Source organism: Saccopteryx leptura, chromosome 8, assembly GCF_036850995.1.
Source record: "Saccopteryx leptura isolate mSacLep1 chromosome 8, mSacLep1_pri_phased_curated, whole genome shotgun sequence".
NCBI lineage: Eukaryota > Metazoa > Chordata > Mammalia > Chiroptera > Emballonuridae > Saccopteryx > Saccopteryx leptura.
Window position 1 is genome coordinate 34777267 of NC_089510.1, and position 20446 is coordinate 34797712.

The 20446-nt window shown below is 37.2% G+C and overlaps 1 protein-coding gene across 8 annotated transcripts in view; it reads right to left on the reverse strand.

The window, feature by feature from the left end:
- The window catches only part of CBLB (Cbl proto-oncogene B), a 234404-nt gene that overhangs the window by 199531 nt on the left and 14427 nt on the right, over positions 1–20446 (reverse strand). For all 8 annotated transcript variants that reach the window (XM_066348058.1, XM_066348062.1, XM_066348061.1 and 5 more), the window contains exon 3: positions 19068–19318. In XM_066348058.1, the coding sequence (XP_066204155.1) occupies positions 19068–19318 (251 nt within the window). The remainder of the gene's footprint in view (positions 1–19067; positions 19319–20446) is intronic.

Genomic DNA, 20446 nt, shown 5'->3' on the forward strand with positions numbered 1-20446 from the left:
GTCTACATCCTTAAAAACTTTATCAGTTAGATCAGTGGTAGTCAACCTGGTCCCTACCGCCCACTAGTGGGCGTTCCAGCTTTCATGGTGGGCGGTAGCGGAGCAACCGAAGTATAAATAAAAAGATAGATTTAACTATAGTTATTTTATAAAGATTTATTCTGCCAAACTTAGCAAAAATCTGACATAAAGTACTTGGTAATTAAGTATTATTATATGCATTAACTTGCTGTAACTCTGCTTTATAAATTTTATAAAGTAAAGTTACCTCCCTACTTTATAAATCATCATTCCTGTGGAACCGGGGGGCGGTTAGAAAATTTTACTACTAACAGAGATACAAAAGTGGGCGGTAGGTATAAAAAAGTTGACTACCCCTGAGTTAGAACATCCCCACTGTACATTTAAATGAGCTCAAGAATTTGAAAACAAAATATTTAAAGACTGAGTAAAATTCTGATAATAAAAGAAGAGACAACACAGGAAAATCTAGGCTAAAAAAGAATGTCAGGACACCCTACTTCTTTTACTCTATTGATCTCACCTGGAGAAACAGTTCTTAAAACTCCGTAACTTAGAGTACAACAAACTTCCTGATGGTCATTTTATAGGGCTTTCACTCAGATTCTAAGAAACTGCCTTTTTACAACTTCTTACATAGCTGTACACAGTAGCTGGTACTTTTCCAATAAAACAATGCTAACTGCTATTTAGACCAACAAAGAACTAAACGAAACACAATTATATTTCTAGCAATTAAAGAGAAATCAAAAGATTAATATAGGTAAATGGGAAAGGAGGGACGCACTACATAATACTGATAGGCTGTATTTAAAACAATTTTAGCACAAAATTAATTATATACATTGATTACAAATCCCAAACGAAAAGGAAACAAAAAGTTAATTCGTGTTAAAAAACAATACACATAATGTACGCAGGTTCTTTTCAAAATCTAATGTTATCTTCTCTAAGTTTATACAACGAACGTCATTTTGCAATTTAACTTTACTACAACTCTATTGCAAGAGGCTGTATTCTCCACAAATGTTGTAATCTTCAGGGGAAAAACATCAACTGAACTTTTCATGAAAAGCTCTTTTTATTTACCATATACACTATGAATGCATGCTGTCTCCTGAGCTGTAAAACTGCAATATTTTGTAAATGAAGGACAAACTGCCTTTCTCATATTACTCATTAACTTCCATGAACTATCAGCACCAGACATTTTTTGAGGCTGTTAATTTTTATTTTAATGGTGAAAAAACAAATGTTTTTCTAATATCTTTATATTATTTGTACAGATGAAAAAAACGATGTAATTCTACAAAGAATATCCTGACATGGCTTTATATATGAATTTACTTTCCTATACCAAGAAAAGATCTAAAAACTAGCTTCAACCTGAAAAAAAAACTTTGAGTTCATATTTCATATAAATTCAGTGTGAAAACTGAAGAACTGAATTTTGAATTATGTAACGATATCTCACAGTGATGAAAATTTCCAGTAGAGCTGTGAGAAATTAAAAGTAATCATAATTACCATGAAGAAAAATGAACAGGAGCCCACTAAACAGGAGATAAGATAACAGAAGAAAGTATTAAATGTTTAAACTAAGCCAACTTGATTCTGAATCCTACTAGCAATTTAAATGGTATTATTTAAAATTAAGTTTAAAAAAAAAAAACAAAAACGTTTTACTCTAAGGCACACTGAGACCCAGAAAAATTTTCACAGTCTTAAAAATATAACCTCCAGTTCCAGATGAACTTTCAACCACATGCAATAGATCACTAATATATTAAAATACTTGGTGTACAATCTGCTCTGTCCAAGCTTCAGTGACCTGCAGCGAATTGGAAACTTTCTAAAATAACATCTAATTAAAATTCTTTACAGTAGTTTGAGATCGTAATACGGCAAATAAAGTCCTTCTTTCACCTTGTTTACTTGCCATGTTTCTTAAATGTCAACTACTAAAAATGCTAAAAGAATTCTAGTTATTTTAATCCCACATGAAAAGCTGTTTTAATTTTAATTCCACATATATAATTTTGATCCCACATAAATAAAGAGTTGTTACACAAGAAAAATTGTCAGCGAAATTAAGACAGCCACATTGATCTTTAAATGTAATGGTTACCTTGAGTGACTACAGGAAAACACAGTTTGCCGTTGGTGTCTCACGTATAAAGCTTTACTTCCCAACCTTAAAATCATGTCAAAGATGTACTAGGGCCAGGACCGCTATGTTGCACAACTCCCTGGAGTGCCATTACTCTTAGGAAACAGTCAACGGGTTAAGACAGATCTGCCTAAACCGCCTTCTCTTCATGGTTTCTAAAATCAGAAGACCTATTCAATCAGCCCCAAAGCCCACCCTTTCTTTCAGATGCTACCAGACTTCCTCATCCTGAAGGAAACAATCTATAATGGTTCTCTGTAGCTAAAATCAACTTTCAAGAAACAAAATGTGAACTCAGTCCCCAGCCTTGCCATAATGAAATAAAATTTTGTTTTGTAAGAAAAACTATCTAGATAAATTACAAAGAATCATTCAAGGAGGTTCCAAAATCATTTTAGAGAAATACCATGAACACACCACAGAGGCAACGTGAATCAAACAGAAAGAGAATACAGGGTGGACAAAAGGAAGTTTACAGCTGTGATACACGAAACACAGTTTATTTCTTGTATTAGTTGTTTATTAATTATTGTATTATTTTCCATACAAACAACTGTAAACCTACTTTTGTCACACCCTGTATCTCTTAAGGGTTGGTTTTGACCTCCAGGATTAAAGGAGGAGAAAAAATCTTTAGTAAATATTTTAAGACAAGTTTTCATACTTTTCATACTAAAATATAGCCTGGGAAAAGGATGGATCAAAGCCAATCAAAATGGTAAAGTTGAGATTACTGACATCCCACACTAGTTAACTTACAAAAACACAGAAAACCACCCCCACCTTGGTTATAGTGAGTCAAAACAAACTGCTGACAAATCCTAACAGCTATGTGAGGGGGCGCAACAATAACACAGTGAGAACACACATGCCTCTGTTTTCCTCTAAAGTCTGTTTCTCAGTCTGCATGCTTGATAAAAGAGAACAGCAAGGCCTTTCTTTAAAAGCCCCGTCTACATATTCAAAATGTCTCAAATGTCCCTTAGCACTCGTATGCTCCTGCCAAAGAAAAGGAAGAAAAAAAGCAGCATATATGAACAGAATACAAGATCCAACTATGCCTTTTAAGAAAAAGGAAAAGATATGGCAATTAAGTAAATACATCAATACAAATAAAATATTAGGTAAAAGTCTGAAAACTAATTTTCAAGTTTAAAATTCCTTATCATATTGGGAAAACCCATCAATAAGACCTCAAGAAAGTCCTGGCCGGGTAGCTCCACTGGTTAGCATGTCATCCCCAATACACCAAGGTTGTGGGTTTGATCCCTGGTCAGAGCACATGCCAGAATTAATGAAAGAATGCATGAATACATGGAAAAATAAATCAATGTTTCTCTCTCTCTCTCTTTCCCTTCTAAAATCAATAAAAAAAATTGTTTTTAAAAGAACACAAGAGGATTACCAAAATAAGCCATATTTTATTTGTGCACATGTATTTACACATTCCCTGAAGAGTCGTGAATGATATAACACCACACAGCAAGTTACAGAGGACGAAGAACTTCTGTCAGTAATACATGCCAAATGAAACTGGACTATTCATGTCGAAAGCATAGATATTTGGAGGATTCCCCAGTTGCTGAAAAGTCCTGTGTATTCAGAGTCATAAATACAACATAGCACAGAAACTAAAACAGTCTTTGAAGAAATGTTAAAATAAGAATAAGAGGAAGTGAAAACACTCATAGGAGCTCAGAGAACTAATCAGTCAGTAGGAGAGCTGTGAAATATGCTTATAACCATGCATAATTTGTAGGAGCAGACAGCATGGTGACTTCTTCAGGGATTTTTTTTTAATTAATTAATTTATTTTTACAGGAACAGAGAGAGAGAGAGAGGGATAGATAGGGACAGACAGACAGGAACAGAGAGAGATGAGAAGCATCAATCATCAGTTTCTCGTTGCGACACCTTAGTTGTTCATTGATTGCTTTCTCATATGTGCCTTGACTGGGGGGCTTCAGCAGACCGAGTAACCTCTTGCTCAAGCCAGCGACCCTGAACACAAGCTGGCGAGCCTTTTTTTTTTTTTTTTGCTCAAGCCAGATGAGCCCACGCTCAAGCTGGAGACCTTGGGGTCTCGAACCTGGGTCCTTCCGCATCCCAGTCCGACACTCTATCTACTGCGCCACCGCCTGGTCAGGCAGGGATTTTTTTTTAAAGGCGCTAAAGGTAACTACTAGGACACTCCATTAAACAAGTGCTTCCAAATCATAGAAACTTTAGCTTTATCCAAAAACATCACTAAGTCAAGAACATTTTGTATAACCACAAAAGTAAGAATTGTTTAAAAATATAATTATTCTATAATAAATAATGGTATGACTATGTTTATGGACATTTTTTTCCTAAAGTAAATGACACTCATTGCCAAATCTGAAGAAGTTGATATTCAGAGTTTATCTACAAATTCAAAAAGGTAGTCTTTGGCCACTAAATTAGATACATTCCATGTAACGCTCTCACTTTCTATTCTTGCCAGACTAGTAGACCATAGTCAAGTAATAAATCAGGATTTTCAAATAATTCTATAGCAATGCTAGAGAAACAACTATATATTTTTCTCAGTGATTGCCAATTATGGAATACTTTTTTGGATACTATGGGAGAAACATAGAAGAAAAAGTGACTTTTGTTTTTAAAGATCTTATGAGACATTTAAAATGACCTTTCTTATCACCATTTAAAAATGAAAAAATATCAGTCAATATCTAGTTTAGTGGCCACATAAATAAGTCCTTGATAAATGCTACTGTCAAAGGAAAAAGAGATTTCTGGCTAGAGTGATCAAAAAATGCCGAAACAAGATGAAGATGGGGGCGCAGTGGGAGCTTCGGCTGTATCAATAATAAGAAACAGGATCTGCATAAACATGGAGGGGGGAGGACACAGTAAGAAGGGAAAATGGCCAGATATGAAGCTGACACATAAAGATAAACTAAGAATAGTGAGTAGGCTACAATTTTCAACCTTTTCATCTCATGACACATACCTACTAATTACTAAAGTCTGTGGCACACCAAAAAATATATTTTTTGCTGACCTGACAAAAATAATATGAATAATTTTGATTCATTCACACCAGACAGCTATTGTTGTGTTGGCTGTTGTGATTTTTTTATTTGACATTCTTTTCTTTTTTTTTTTTTACAGGGACAGAGAGAGAGTCAGACAGATGGATAGATAGGGACAGACAGACAGGAATGGAGAGAGATGAGAAGCATCAATCGTTAGTTTTTCGTTGTGACACCTTAGTTGTTCATTGATTGCTTTCTCATATGTGCCTTGACTGTGGGCCTTCAGCAGACCGAGTACCCCTTGCTTGAACCAGTGACCTTGGGTCCAAGCTGGTGAGCTTTTTGCTCAAGCCAGATAAGCCCCGCGCTCAAGCTGGCGACCTCGGGGTCTCGAACCTGGGTCCTTCCTCATCCCAGTCTGACGCTCTATCCACTGTGCCACCGCCTGGTCAGGCTTATTTGACATTCTAATGGAAAAGACATCAGTGCCCCTGACAAAATGAGCAGGTATTGCATGTTTTAAAAATTCTTGTGGCACACTGGTTGACAATTGCTGGATTAGGACAATCAGAAAAGAGGATTTTAATCCTTTTCCAACAACATTCCTTCCAAAACCCTACAGAAATTTATCTTTCTCAGGGATCCTTCATAATAACTTACAACTGGGAGTGGATCCCTACAGTGATGATAAAGAAAGCTTAGTAATGTAAAAAGAGTTCTGAACGGATTCAAGATTCTAGTCCCATCTGAGCCAGCTCAATGATCCACATAAAATAAGATTTGACTAGACTTAGCAATTCTCAAATCTGGCAGGTTATCAGAAATAGCTAGGGCACTTTTAAAAAAAAACTGTGGGGCCCTGGCCGGTTGGCTCAGCGGTAGAGCATCGGCCTAGCGTGCAGAGGACCCGGGTTTGATTCCCGGCCAGGGCACACAGGAGAAGCGCCCATTTGCTTCTTCACCCCTCTGCCAAGCTTTCCTCTCTGTCTCTCTCTTCCCCTCCCGCAGCCAGGGCTCCATTGGAGCGGAGATGGCCCGGGCGCTGGGGATGGCTCCTTGGCCTCTGCCCCAGGCGCTAGAGTGGCTCTGGTCCCAACATGGCGACGCCCCGGAGGGGCAGAGCATTGCCCCCTGGTGGGCAGAGCGTCGCCCCTGGTGGGCAGAGCGTCGCCCCTGGTGGGCGTGCCGGGTGGATCCCGGTCGGGCGCATGCGAGAGTCTGTCTGACTGTCTCTCCCTGTTTCCAGCTTCAGAAAAATGAAAAAAAATAATAATAATAATAAATAAATAATAATAAAAAAAAAACTGTGGGTACTCAGATCCCGACTGGTAAAGACAGAGGTATTTTAGGAAGTCAGGCATCTGTACTTAAAATCACTGAGGGTTAGAATGCTTTGTCTGGTCCATGAACTATGTAGGAAAGCACTAAAGTAGATGACAGCCAAAGACATTACTGCATTTAATTTAAAAAAAACAAAACTACAAAAAAGTATAAACTTATTGCACTTTAAAAATTATCATATATGTCAGAATACTGACGTAAGATAGGAAATGGAGATCTAAGAAGGCTTTAACACTCAATCACTGACTACCTGTCATTAACTTTATTGCCCTTAGAAGATCACAATAGTCAGTAGTTCATAAAGCATCAGTGGCAGAAAGGGAAGAAAAAAAAATTAAGACAAAGGAAATGTTTAAGTTTATAAATGCCAAGTTTCTAAGACTGCTATTGATTACATCAATAGTGCAGAGGTCGGCCCTGGCCAATGGTTCAGAAGATAGAGCATTGTCTGGCATACACACGTCCCAAGTTCAATCCACTGTCAGGGCATACAGGAGCAGTGACCATCTGTTTCTCTTCCCCTCCCTCTCCCACTTCTCTCCCTCTTCTACTCCCACAGCCAGTGCCTTGATTGGCTACAGCATGGCCCCAGGTGCTAAGGACAGCTTGGCTGGTCCCAGTGCATCAGACTCAGGTGCTAAAAAGAGCGGGACTGATTCAAGCATTGGCCCCAGATGGGATTGCTGGGTAGATCTCAGTCGAGCACAAACAGGAATCTGTCTATCTCCCCTTCTTTCATTAAAAAAAAACAACATAGTGCCAAGGTCAATAAATTTTTCAAATAAAGGCCCAGATGATTAATACACTGCTTACAAAAATTAGGGGATACTTTATCACTTCATATTCACTTTGAAATAGCCCTTAATTTTTATGAGCAGTATATTTCAGTTTTGTGAACCATATAGTCTCTTTAGCCACTACTCACTGCTGTCACTGTAGTCAGAATGGGCATTCACATATGCCACTGAAATTTTATTTACAAAAATAACTGCAGGCTTGACTTGGGGTGGTGAATATACAATATGGTGTACAGAAATGTGCTGTAGAATTATATACCTGAAACCTGTGTAATTATGTTATCCAGTGTCACACCAATAAATTTAATTAAAAAAGCAGAAAAAAGGAGTGCAGATTGGATCTGGCACACAGGCTGTAGTTTAAAAATATCGATAACATGAAGAAAAGTATGAGATACATGAGCACTTCAAGACTTCAGACGCTTTATAAAAACAATTTTTACCTATCCAACTATGGGGAGAACAAAAATTAGAATTTTTTACCAAAAAACAACAACAAAAAAAAAAACCAGTCATAGAATTTGGTAAGGAAAATTTGTTGTTTCTTAGGCCTTGAATCCATGCAAACTTACTTTAACTAGGTAAATGACGCCTGGTTGACCAGAAAATTTGCAGGCCTAAGAAGACCTCAGTAAAACAGGCTGGAGGGAGCGAGTCTGTGAAAAGGCTCCAGAGCAGCTTTTTACTCAGTGATAAAAAGATGACAGACCTCTGTGGAGCTGTCTTTTCCTTAGTCTTGTAGCCTTTAAAAATATGGAGCTGTAGCAGGAATTCTACAACCATGAGGTGACTAGAATGAGGATAAGCTCAAATATTAAGCGAGGAGATTACAAAGCCAGTAAAAGCTTGGGCATCTGCCAGCACTGTTGAGAGATGTACAGAGTTGGTAAAGTAGGTTTACAGTTGTTCATGTGGGAAAATGACATGCAGGTTCTGATCATTAAAATTGCTTGATTAACTCAAAAAATTGTCACAATGCAACTGTAAACCTACTTTTACCCCCCCCCCCCCATATATCCCGATATATGTGAGCTCCTGTAGGTCCGGTAATGTTACTTTAAGCCAAACACATACCTAAGTGATGCAACTTACTTAGTTCATGTTGATAAAACACTTTTAAATTTTTACCGTTCAAAATTTAGATTAACACTTTAAACCAAGAGTTGACAAACTATGAAGTTTCATTAAAACACAGCCATCCCAATTCATTCACATATTTTCTATGCCTGCCTTCCTGCTATAAAAGCAGAGTTGTGCAGTTGCCACAGACGATCGATCTGGCAAAGTCTAAAATATATATTTACCATCCAGCTTTCTACACTTTGTCGACCCCTGGTTTAAGCCAATCAACAGGCCATATTTAGAAACAATTTTTTTTTACTCTTGTTTAAACTAAAAACCTTGAATTGACTGATTCTCTAATATCTTAATTTGAAATCACATTTAAAGTACTTTTACCTTAATATTAGAGATGCAAAGTGAATGTGAAATGTCCCCTTCTCTATGCCACCAAACAGAAAACACCCCTCCCATCTTTTTATTATTTAAAATACAGAAAACTCGGTAAAATGATTTAATGGTGATGATGCAAGTCATAATTAAACATCTTATTTTATTTATTTATTTATTTATTTATTTATTTATTTATTTATTTATTTATTTTTGAAAGAAGCAGTGGGGGGGAGAGTGAGAGAGAGACAGGAACATCAAGCTGCTCTCCTGTATGCGCCCCGACTGGGAATCAACTCAGCAACCTCCGTGCGCTCCCAGACGCTGCTCCAGTGAATGGAGCTATCCATCGAGGGCTTACTTTTTATTGATTTTTAGGGAGACGGAGAGAGGAAGGGCTAGAGAAGGAAGGGGGAAGGGAAGCATTCACTTGTTGTTCCACTCAGCCATGCATTGCATGGTTGCATCCGGTGTGTGCTTTGACCAGAAATTGAACCCACAACCTCGTCATTTCAGGACAATGCTCTTAACCAACTTCGCTAACGGGCCAGGGCCAAAATTAAATATTTTAATTAATCCTCCAGAGCTTATCATAAAAGAAATCAGGAATTCTTAATTAAGGATAAATTGGGGCTATTAATAACATTTAATTAAATGTATATATTTATAGCATTAATAATTTCTAAAGAGATGGCATTTTATACCTTAAAGTCAGTAAGAATGTTTGTTATAACAAGGTACTTATAAATTCACTTATGCCAATATACATGTAAAAATTTTATTCTTGATAAAAGTTGAGGCCTTGGCCAGGTAACTCAGTTTGTTAGAGCAGCGGTTCTCAACCTGTGGGTTGCGACCCCTGTGTGTTGGTCGTTCGACTGGGGTCGCGACCCACAGGTTGAGAACCGCTGTGCTGTGTTAGAGCATCATCCCAATACACCAAGATTGTAGGTTTGATCCCTCGTCAGGGCACAGCCAAGAATCAACCAATGAATGTGTAAATATGTGAGACAACACAGTGAGATTTCTCTCTCTCCCCTTTCTCCCCTCTAAAATCAACCAATAAATAAAAAAGTTAAACTCATCATGCTTTTCAATATATGCATAAAAATTAATAAATCAATTCACCAGGCTTTTTATTATAAACCTAAAACAAAACTATAAGAATATTTAAGATACAGGCCATTCAAAAAAAAATTAAGTAATTTTGTTTGGCATTATCTTCTACCAAGCAAATTTTTCACACTGTCATGACACATTCTAATGAGTTACAACTTTCTTCCCCTCCTTAGTCTAAATTTTACACTGCCATATTTGGTCATTGTTACAGGTTCAATTTTGTCCCTTAAAAGATATGTTGAAATCCTAATCTTAGTAGGTATAATAAAGTTAAAATGGGGTCAGTAGGCTAGGCCCTCATACAATATGACTGATAGTCTCATAAAAGGAGAACACTAGATGATGACAGAGGCTGAAGTTATGCTGCCACAAGCCGAGGAATGCCTGGGGCTACCCGAAACTGGCAGTCTTGGGAACATCCTGCCCAATAGGATTCTGAGAGCATGACCCAGCTGGACAACTTGATTTCAGACTTCTCCAAAACGGTGAATCAACTTAAACAACAATAAGCTGTGTTTAAGCCGCTCAGTTAAGCTGCTCAGTTTGCGGCTTTGTTATGGTAGCCACTGGAAACTAATGCAGTCACATGTCAGATGTGATCATCTAACACACATTTCAATAATAAATCCAAATTATCTATCACTATAATCTCCTCAGTGATCAACCAAACAAGAAAGGCAATCTCAATCTCTTTATTATTTGAATTCTGTAATGACCTCATATGTGCAAACTGTATGTGCATAAATGCAAACTCAAGTAAGAATTCATGCTATAACAATAAATTTAAAGAGACAAAAGATTAATATTAAAAATGGGCTTAGAAAAAGTGAGTATTTCTGAAGCACTGTATTTCAAAACATTCCGACAGGAATATGTTTTTATGACCTACTCAATGAGTGCTGGATCCTAATCTGTTTGGATTCCTGGAAACTCCACTTCCTTGTTAAATCACTAAGAAACAAAGAGAAAAGATGCTTCTAGAGATAGATTTCCAAGCATTCCTCAGGCTAGAGGACTGTCACTGCAGCTTGTTTGCTTTATAAACACGCTTTAATTTAGTTTTGTAATAAATTGCCAAAGAAGCTTTCTTTAACTAAATCACAAATCTGCCACTTGAAAGACATCATTCATCGACCTTCTTTGTGGGAGTGTTGTTATTGTGAAACTAAAAACAGGCATTCTTTCTTAAGTGCTTCTGGATTTTAATTATCAAATTTGAATGTCACCAGATAGTTCCAGAAAGGAAAACATCAATTTTAATAAGCTGCCTTAAGACTGAAAACAGAAAAGGCCAAGTTCACTTGAGTCTTGTGAGTTGGCTTACTGTCTTTTAATACAATAGTTATGACTCTCAGGAATTTAAAAACATGCGATAAGCTCTACACTGCAAGCAAAAATTCTCCAATTTTAAAACAAAATACCGTGTGTGTATAATATATAATTTGACTTGAAAACAAACTTTAAAATTTCAATAAAAATTTTAGCAGCTAATAAACCAGGAGTTGGAGGTTGACTGGTATTAACACAGGGCTGAAACAAAAGTAAATAAAATAAATAGCATATAAATGGATTAAATGTAAATGCTTTATTTAAAAACAGTGGATTGAGTTTAAAGTTATGTCAGAGTAATTTGTATTCTTTTGGATTTTGAATTCTACCCCAAAGAGGATACTGCCGAGGAAACCCCTTTCACTTTTCACTTACATGACAACCAACAAGAAAAGCACTTCGTGTTTGGTTAGCAAAGAAGCATGGATATATAGTCAACCATGAAGTCTTTAACTGTCAGCGATTCTGCAAGTTCTCCTTTGCCCACTCTAACAGACTGCCTCTGTTTAACTTGAAAACATTTGTCTACATAAATTTCTTGTGGCCTCCACTTTCAGAGTGTGTTAAATAAATAAGCTCCTTCATTTCCAAACTTTAGAAAACTATATTCACCATCCCCAGATGCTTGAAATATGAATAAAGGCATTCTTATCAAAACTTAATAAACATTTTATTCATTTAAGATAAGTCAATCTCAGGAAAACGTTCGAGCTTTCTAAAGAAAATTACATTTCCTACCTAACAGTCATATCTCTACATAAAAGAATGAACTACTATTTGTCCTCTGAGTCCAAGTTATATATTATCATTTTAAAATACCAAAAATTATTTTAATTCCTCTAGTCTTCCATTGAAATGAAAAACAAATGCCTAGAACGCAAATATAGGGAAAAGTTAAACAGTAACTGTGAATGTTGATATTAAAATACTCATGCTATTAAAATAAGATCAATAACCTATTTTGATTTATTTAAAAATCATGTTTTTCTGCCTGTACTTATGCCTTGTCCTCATGAAATGCAAAAGAACTGCAATCTTCACCATTGGTAAATAAAGAGAGAGAGCCTAGAATAATTTTTAAAATGTAAAATTATTTTTAAAAAGAGTATAAGCCATTCCCCTCTCATGTATCATTAAACAATATATTTCATAGAATGGGATGCATTCAGTAGTGCGCAATTTATGAAATAAAGACATAACCCTAAGATTAATTCTCCTACACATGATTATTGTGATAACAAAAACTATATTTACCATAAACTACTAGTGAATTTGAAAAATTATTTAATAAACTAATGTAGCAACAGCAGCATTAGTCTGAAACAAATTACATTTTCCTTGTATAATGTTGAAATAGCTGAGCCAAAAAATATTGTGACTAACCAGAAAATAATTTAAAGGCTGAAAAAACATAGACTGGAATCGGGAAACCAACAAAGGCTACAAAGAACACATGGAGTAGAAGCGGCCTCAGACCGTAAGAGTCCAGCCCTCATTTCAGCAGCACTCTTTCCTCATTTCCTCCTCTTCATGTACAGAGCTGCCTCTAAGAAAATGTGCAACTGAGTGACATTATAAACAAGGCCATTAACCTGTGGGGTCCAGCAGTAATTTTATTACATAAAACTCACATTGTGCAAAACGGTCAATCTCTTTATGTGGTTAAACTGAAAACCCATGAGGAATATCAGAACTACACTGACGTCCAGGTAATCAACATGTTTTGTGTTTATGAAAAATTAAATATTTAAATTAATGCTACATTATTCTTTTGGCCAAAGCAATGTTGTCATACAGTGGTATGAGGAGAGGAAGGACGTTTGTTTGCAGCTTTGTGTTTTGTTGTTGCCAAGTGGTTTTTGATTCAACTTTTCAACTTAACCATGTATAAATCAAGTCCGGAATGTTCTTGGTACACTATCTCACAGATTACAACAAAGATATAAACAGCAAGTATAGTAATCTGTAGAGCTTTAGAAAGAAAGGCACTTTATTCATGTAACAGGTTATACATTTTCTTTCTTTTTTTTTTTCTTTCATTTTTCTGAAGCTAGAAACAGGGAGAGACAGTCAGACAGACTCCCGCATGCGCCCGACCGGGATCCACCCGGCACGCCCACCAGGGGGCGACGCTCTGCCCACCAGGGGGCGATGCTCTGCCCATCCTGGGCGTCAACATGTTGCGACCAGAGCCACTCTAGCGCCTGAGGCAGAGGCCACAGAGCCATCCCCAGCGCCCGGGCCATCTTTGCTCCAATGGAGCCTTGGCTGCGGGAGGGGAAGAGAGAGACAGAGAGGAAAGCGCGGCGGAGGGGTGGAGAAGCAAATGGGCACTTCTCCTGTGTGCCCTGGCCGGGAATCGAACCCGGGTCCTCCGCACGCTAGGTTGATGCTCTACCGCTGAGCCAACCGGCCAGGGCCACATTTTCTTTCTTAAGACAAATGGTCAATCGGGGAAAAAAGGATTTTTTTCCTAAAAGATTTTATTTAAATAAAGGCTAGCCTGTTTCATTTATTTATTTATTTATTTATTTATTTATTTGAGGCAGACAGACAGACAGGAGGGGAGAGAGATGAGAAGCATCAACAGGTAGTTGAGTCACTTCTAGTTGTTCACTGATCGCTTCTCACACATGAGGCAGACAGACAGACAGGAGGGGAGAGAGATGAGAAGCATCAACTGGTAGTTGAGTCACTTCTAGTTGTTCATTGATCGCTTCTCACACATGCCCTGACTGGGAGCTCCAGCCAAGCCAGTGACCCCCTGCTCAAGTCAGCATCCTTTGGCTCAACCCAGTGACCATGGGGTCATGTCTATGATCCCACACTCTAGCTGGCAACCCCATGCTCACTCTGGTGAGCCTGCGTTGAAGATGGTGACACTGGGGTTTCAAACTTGGGTCCTCAGCATCCCAGGTCAAAGCTCTGTCCATTGCCTGGTCATATAAGGCTAGCATTTTAGAACTAATATTTTGATGTCAAATAACCTTTTAAAAATCTTAATTAAAATGAGTATTATTATACAAGCTATAGAAACTATAACTTACTTTCTATAACACATGTTCATTAGAAATGGTCCAGGGCTGTGAAATGGCATTCATAATAACACAATGTCTAGATATTACTCCCTGGCACAAATAGTTTACAAGCCTTTATTTTCTTCACAGATAAGTTATCAAACACAAGGCTATTTTCCTCCTCAGTCGACTTTTGGTTTTGTTTTAGTGGTTGTAAACCAGAGTGTGGGAGTTAAAAAATGGGTTGTAACGCTCTGGTTCACTGAAGCAGTTCTAAAATATGGAAAATCTGAATATTATTAGGCCATCACCTCTGGGTATTCTTAAAAACAGTGTCCACCAGCAGGCTCTGCAGAGCCAGGGATTCATACACAACTTTTTATATGAAAGAGTAAATGTTACTATTAAAATGGTCACCTAAGCCTACCTGTGGTGGCGCAGTGGATAAAGCATTGACCTGGAACACTGAGGTCGCTGGTTCAAAACCCCAGTCGTGCCTGGTCAAGGCATATATGGGAGTAGATGCTTCCTGCTCCTCCACTACACACACACTCTCTCTCTCCTCTCTCTAAAATGAATAAATAAAAAAAATCTAAAAATATATATAAAAAAATTTAAAAAAATGGTCACCTAGTGAAACTGCCCGTCAAGTCACTGAAGAAAGGTATCTCTATCATTGTTAACATCTCTCAGCTACAACTACCTTCACACCCATTTTGCTTTTGCCACTAAAACTTTAAGTAATATGATAGAAAGTTTCTCCTCTGTGCTTGGAAGTATAAACTCTCCCTTTTCTACAAGATCGCCAACCCCCATTCCACACATAAACACACAAATACTTTAGTGTGCCAAAAATCACTGAATTACTCTTCCCAGAAATACCAGCTCAGAATGGTTTAGATACTCAGCTGGAAAAGCACCAACTCAGTGTAAGGTTCAATTGTTGGTAGGAAAAAAAAAGAAAAAAAAAAGCTGCGGAAAGCGATACTGCGGGAGGAAGAGGCTTACTGCAAAAGTCAAGCGAGGCTGGCGGCCTGCCTCCACCAGGAGTCTGCATTCCACCCATTCCCAAACAAGAGGGTTGCACTCTGCACCCTTAGTATCTGTTTCAGCAGTAAATAAACCTGTCTATAATTTCTACCTTTCATCATACAGAAATATATTTTGTACCGTTTGCCATATTAATTTTTCCACTTGTTCTTTTTCCACTTGTCCACTTTTTTATCACATTTCTGTTAAACTGTTTTAAAAATTCAGGCTACTCATATTTTGGCAATCAATTAAAACAGAAAAACTAGTGTAAAACTGATACCTGACTTTTACCCATTTGCCCTTACATTTAAAACAGATGCAGAGAGTTTATTTTTGATACCACAGAAACATGAAAATAAACATTTTGATACATGTACTCTTCCAGCACAATTTTTTTTCAATAAAGTACCAAATCAGTAGAGAAAATGCTGGTTTAGGCAATGAACTCCAAATTACTGTTTCCACTATTACTGTACTTCATTTTTAGCTTAATAAGACATGTCCTCAGTGACATTATTTGCAGAATTTAAAAAAAGTGATTGTTCAGAGAATTTATAATATTCCCAACAATTAGTGTCATACATGTTAGATAAGAGTCATCCTACTAAATAGAATACTCCGTTGCCTAATAACCATGATAATAATTTAAGAAGTTTCTTATATATATTCTATAGAGCATAATGCCCAAGAGCCCCATACAATGATAAACATTAGCCTCAGTTTCTATAGAACCTAGAAGTGAATGTATAAAAACATATTACTACCAGAAGAAACACACAGATCTCTATTCTTATTACAGTGTAACAAGAATGGTACATTATGAGATGTGATCAGGTATTTATCAAACATAAGTTTTGCATACACACTATCAGAATATGAGACACAGATGACGGTAAAATCCAATAGGAAAGCTATACCAGTATAAAAGCAGTAAACTTTGGGTTGAGTTTAGGAGAGTGGCAAAATTTACTTAGACATTTAAAACACAGAGTTTAAAGAGCAGTCTCATTGTTACCACTCAACATTATGTGATCTATGATTATCTATAGCTATCTACATACAATCAACCAAAATTTAGAGTCCCCCAAAATAAAAAGTCAAAAACATCAAATTTATAAGTGAAATGGTTGTTACTAATGAGTTGTTAGACAATGTTTCAACTTACTATAGAAGATGTAAAACTAGGATATAAGTTTACCACATCATACATTATTACATCCAATAAAAACACTGTATCAACTCAGAATTCCTAGACTTAGAAGTTACACATCTTCTCACTGTTCTTACCCTAACATGTAAAATGTAATGTTTTGCTGGACAAATAATTTCAGAGCTACTAAATTTGAATAAGATCTATAAAGATATTTCTAAGACATTTATTTTAATTAGATTAATGATAGAACTACAAAACAAAAATATAGTTATAAACAAACATCTGGGTTCCCAAAAATCTTGGCCCTTTTTGAAAGGTCTGTCAGAAGAAATAATCACTATAATATGTCTCTATCTTACTTCTGACTCCGTGGCAATCCAAATTCCCCTGGGAAGTCCTGGGGAGAGTCGTAGTGCTTTTTACAACTAAAAGGTAATTAGAAGATTCACCAACCTCAAGACATGTAAACTATGGTCCAAAAATATTAAGTGATGAACCCAGTTACACGATGTTAGATTCCTATGATTATGTTAGGTTTCATCACTAATTTAGAGAGCAAATTATAAATAAGTAAATCTTTATGCCATTTGACATTTGGCAGAGGGTTCTAGCCGGCTGATATTTACAGACAACTTCAGAGTCTGCATCCCTAGATAACTGAACTTTCTAGGCTGGTTTTCCCAAACTGAAAAGACATTAGAGGTTTCTAGAGATTTTTCTATATACAAAAAGAAACTAAATTCCAGGGAGGTTAGACAGCTTAATCTGAAATTCAACTTAACTGTGTTACAATATTATGTATTTAAGTTACTATTGTATTTGTTTTTCACTTTGGAAATCTAAGTAAACTATACTGCACACAAAAATTACTGTATACTTCAAAATGAATATAAAGCAATAAAATATCCCTAATTTTTATGAGCAGTATATCAGTGAATATTCTAGATATATTTAAATATTCTAGAAATTAAAAAAAAATTATTGTTGTTCTATTTGGTATAAGGTAGATCATAAAATTTAACATTGAATTAGCCAAGCAATAAACTTTAATAAAGGGATCTCTCTAAGTCAAGAATTATGGCTACAAAATAAGGAGTCAGATGTTGTCACTTCAGTCTCTGCCACCCCAGTCCAGTTTCTCACTTAACCGAGAAGCCTATCTCCTACCCACATCTGCCACCCACACATTAAATCAAGACTGTCTTAAAGACAGTGTCTCCAATATCAAACGCTGATGGATGTGGAGCAACAGGAACCCTCATTCATTGCTGGTGCGAATATAAAACGTTACAGCCACTTTGAAAGGCATTCTGGGAGTTCCTTACAAAGTTAAACATAGGCTAACCATAGATCAAGCAATCATGCTCTTAGGTATTTACTGAAATGAGCTAAAAGCTTATGTCCACACAAAAACCTGCATATGACCTTTTATAGCAGCTTTATCAGTAATTTCCAAAACTTTGAACCAAGATGTCCATCAACAGGTAAATGAATAAACAAACTGTGGTTATACCCATGCAATTAGTAGTATTCAGTGATAAAAATAAATAAGATATCAAGCCATGAAAAGATATGGGGGTACCGACCCTGGCCGGTTGGCTCAGTGGTAGAGCGTCGGCCTGGCTTGAAGAAGTCCCGGGTTCGATTCCCGGCCAGGGCACACAGGAAAGGCGCCCATCTGCTTCTCCACCCCTCCCCCTCTCCTTCCTCTCTGTCTCTCTCTTCCCCTCCCGCAGCGAGGCTCCATTGGAGCAGAGATGGCCCGGGCGCTGGGGATGGCTCCTTGGCCTCTGCCCCAGGTGCTAAAGTGGCTCTGGTTGCGACAGAGCGACGCCCCGGAGGAGCAGAGCATCGCCCCCTGGTGGGCAGAGCGTCGCCCCCTGGTGGGCGTGCCGGGTGGATCCCGGTTGGACGCATGCGGGAGTCTGTCTGACTGTCTATCCCCATTTCCAGCTTCAGAAAAATACAAAAAAAAAAAAAAAAGATATGGGGGTACCTTAAATGCATATTGCAAAGTGAAGGAAGCCAATCTCAAAATATTACATTATTACATGATTTCAACTATATGACTTTCTAAGAAAGCTAAACCACTGAGAGGAACATAGAGCATTTTTAGAACAATGAAACTATTCTAATATTATATTGTAATAGAAGATACACATCATATACTTGTAAAAAACCCACGGAACTGTGAAACACAAAGAATGAACCCTAATATAAACTATGAACTTTAGTTAATAATTCTGTATCAATACTTGTTCATCAACTGTAACAAACGGACCACACTATGCAACGTATTAATAACAGAAATAATTGCATGTGGGGGTGAGAGGGAGGGGTATATGGGAACTATGTACTTTCCAAGTACTTTTTCTGTAAATATAAAAGGGCTCTAAAATATAAAATCTATGAAAATAAAAAAAAGAATACAGTCTCACAAACTAGCTATTATCATAAATTTATCTAAAACTACAAGGTTTAAATAACATAAAAAGTGGAATACACAAATGAAATGACATTTCCCCAAAACACAAACATGGTGACATTTATGCTACTTGTGAAACAAAAAGCAACATAAATGACTTTAACACTCAGAAATAAAATCTGAAATATTCTTACCTGTCCTGTGACTGCTCTTCATACATCCTCTCCTTGCCTTCTTTAAAGAGTCTTATGGCCCGTTTTGACTTTTTCATTAGACTATCAATGTAGATTTTAAAATATTCATTCTCACTGAGTTGGGCCAGTTTCTGGTTGTCATCATATTTACTCAATATAAGTCGCAAATGCTGATATGTATCGGGTAATATATCAAGTATATATGGTGGGCTATTTTTCAACTGAAGTTTGGGATTTTGGCACAGTCTGACCTAAAAATAAAGACAAAAATAACACATTTCATACTTTCATAGAAAAACTGAGAAACTCAGTGAAATATATACTATTTCTTTACTTCCCATAACATACATTTTTATCTTAAAATTAGCAACATCTATCTATAAAAAGTTGACAAACATTTGCAACTATCTTAATACAATTAAATCCTATTTTCTTCTCCTCCCATTCAGTTGTTTTTTATTGAATATATTGGGGTGATATTGGTCAATAAAATGACATAGGCTTCAGGTGCACAATACATCATCTGTACACTTTATTGTGTGTTCACCACCCAAAATCAAGTCTTCCATTACCATTTATCCCCCCTTACCCTCCTCTAACCTCTTCCACCCCCTTTTCCTCTGGTAATCACCATACTGTTGTCTGCGTCTATGGGTTTGTTTGAGGTTTTTTGTTTTGAGGTGTTTTTTGCTGTTTTTTTAGGTCATACCTTTACTTTCAACCCCTAACGTTTTCATCCTCTCTTCTAAAATGTTTCCTTCTTCCCGGTTAACAGAACTGCAGGGTGTTAATTACTGTATACCACTAAGTCTCTTTTTTAAATAAAAATGAGGAAACGGCCTGACCTGTGGTGGCGCAGTGGATAAAGCGTCGACCTGGAAATGCTGAGGTCGCCGGTTCGAAACCCTGGGCTTGCCTGGTCAAGGCACATATGGGAGTTGATGCTTCCTGCTCCTCCCCCCCTTCTCTCTCTCTGTCTCTCTCTCTCCTCTCCCTCTCTCTCTCCTTTCTAAAATGAATAAATTAAAAACAAACAAAAAGTGAGGAAACAAGCCTCTTCTGCTGGTAACCAGTGTCTCGTATTACGTATTAGGTTTACTATACTGAACTCTCAGCTAAAATGATTTCATAGATTTTAATTCACGTTTTGGTATATTTTTTCCTACCCCTAAGGATACTAAAACAAAGAGAAGCCATTTTAATAAAGAAGTTATGGAGTAGTGAATGGGTGTCGGTTTAGAACAAGTCTTCTCCACCTGGGGATCATCTCCCGTGCCTATAAACCTGGGGGGCAGTGTGACGCTTCAGTCATCCCATCAGCTGTCACACAGCCACTGGGGCGTTTAGGCCTGCCTGCAGAACTGAAAATACCTTCTGCT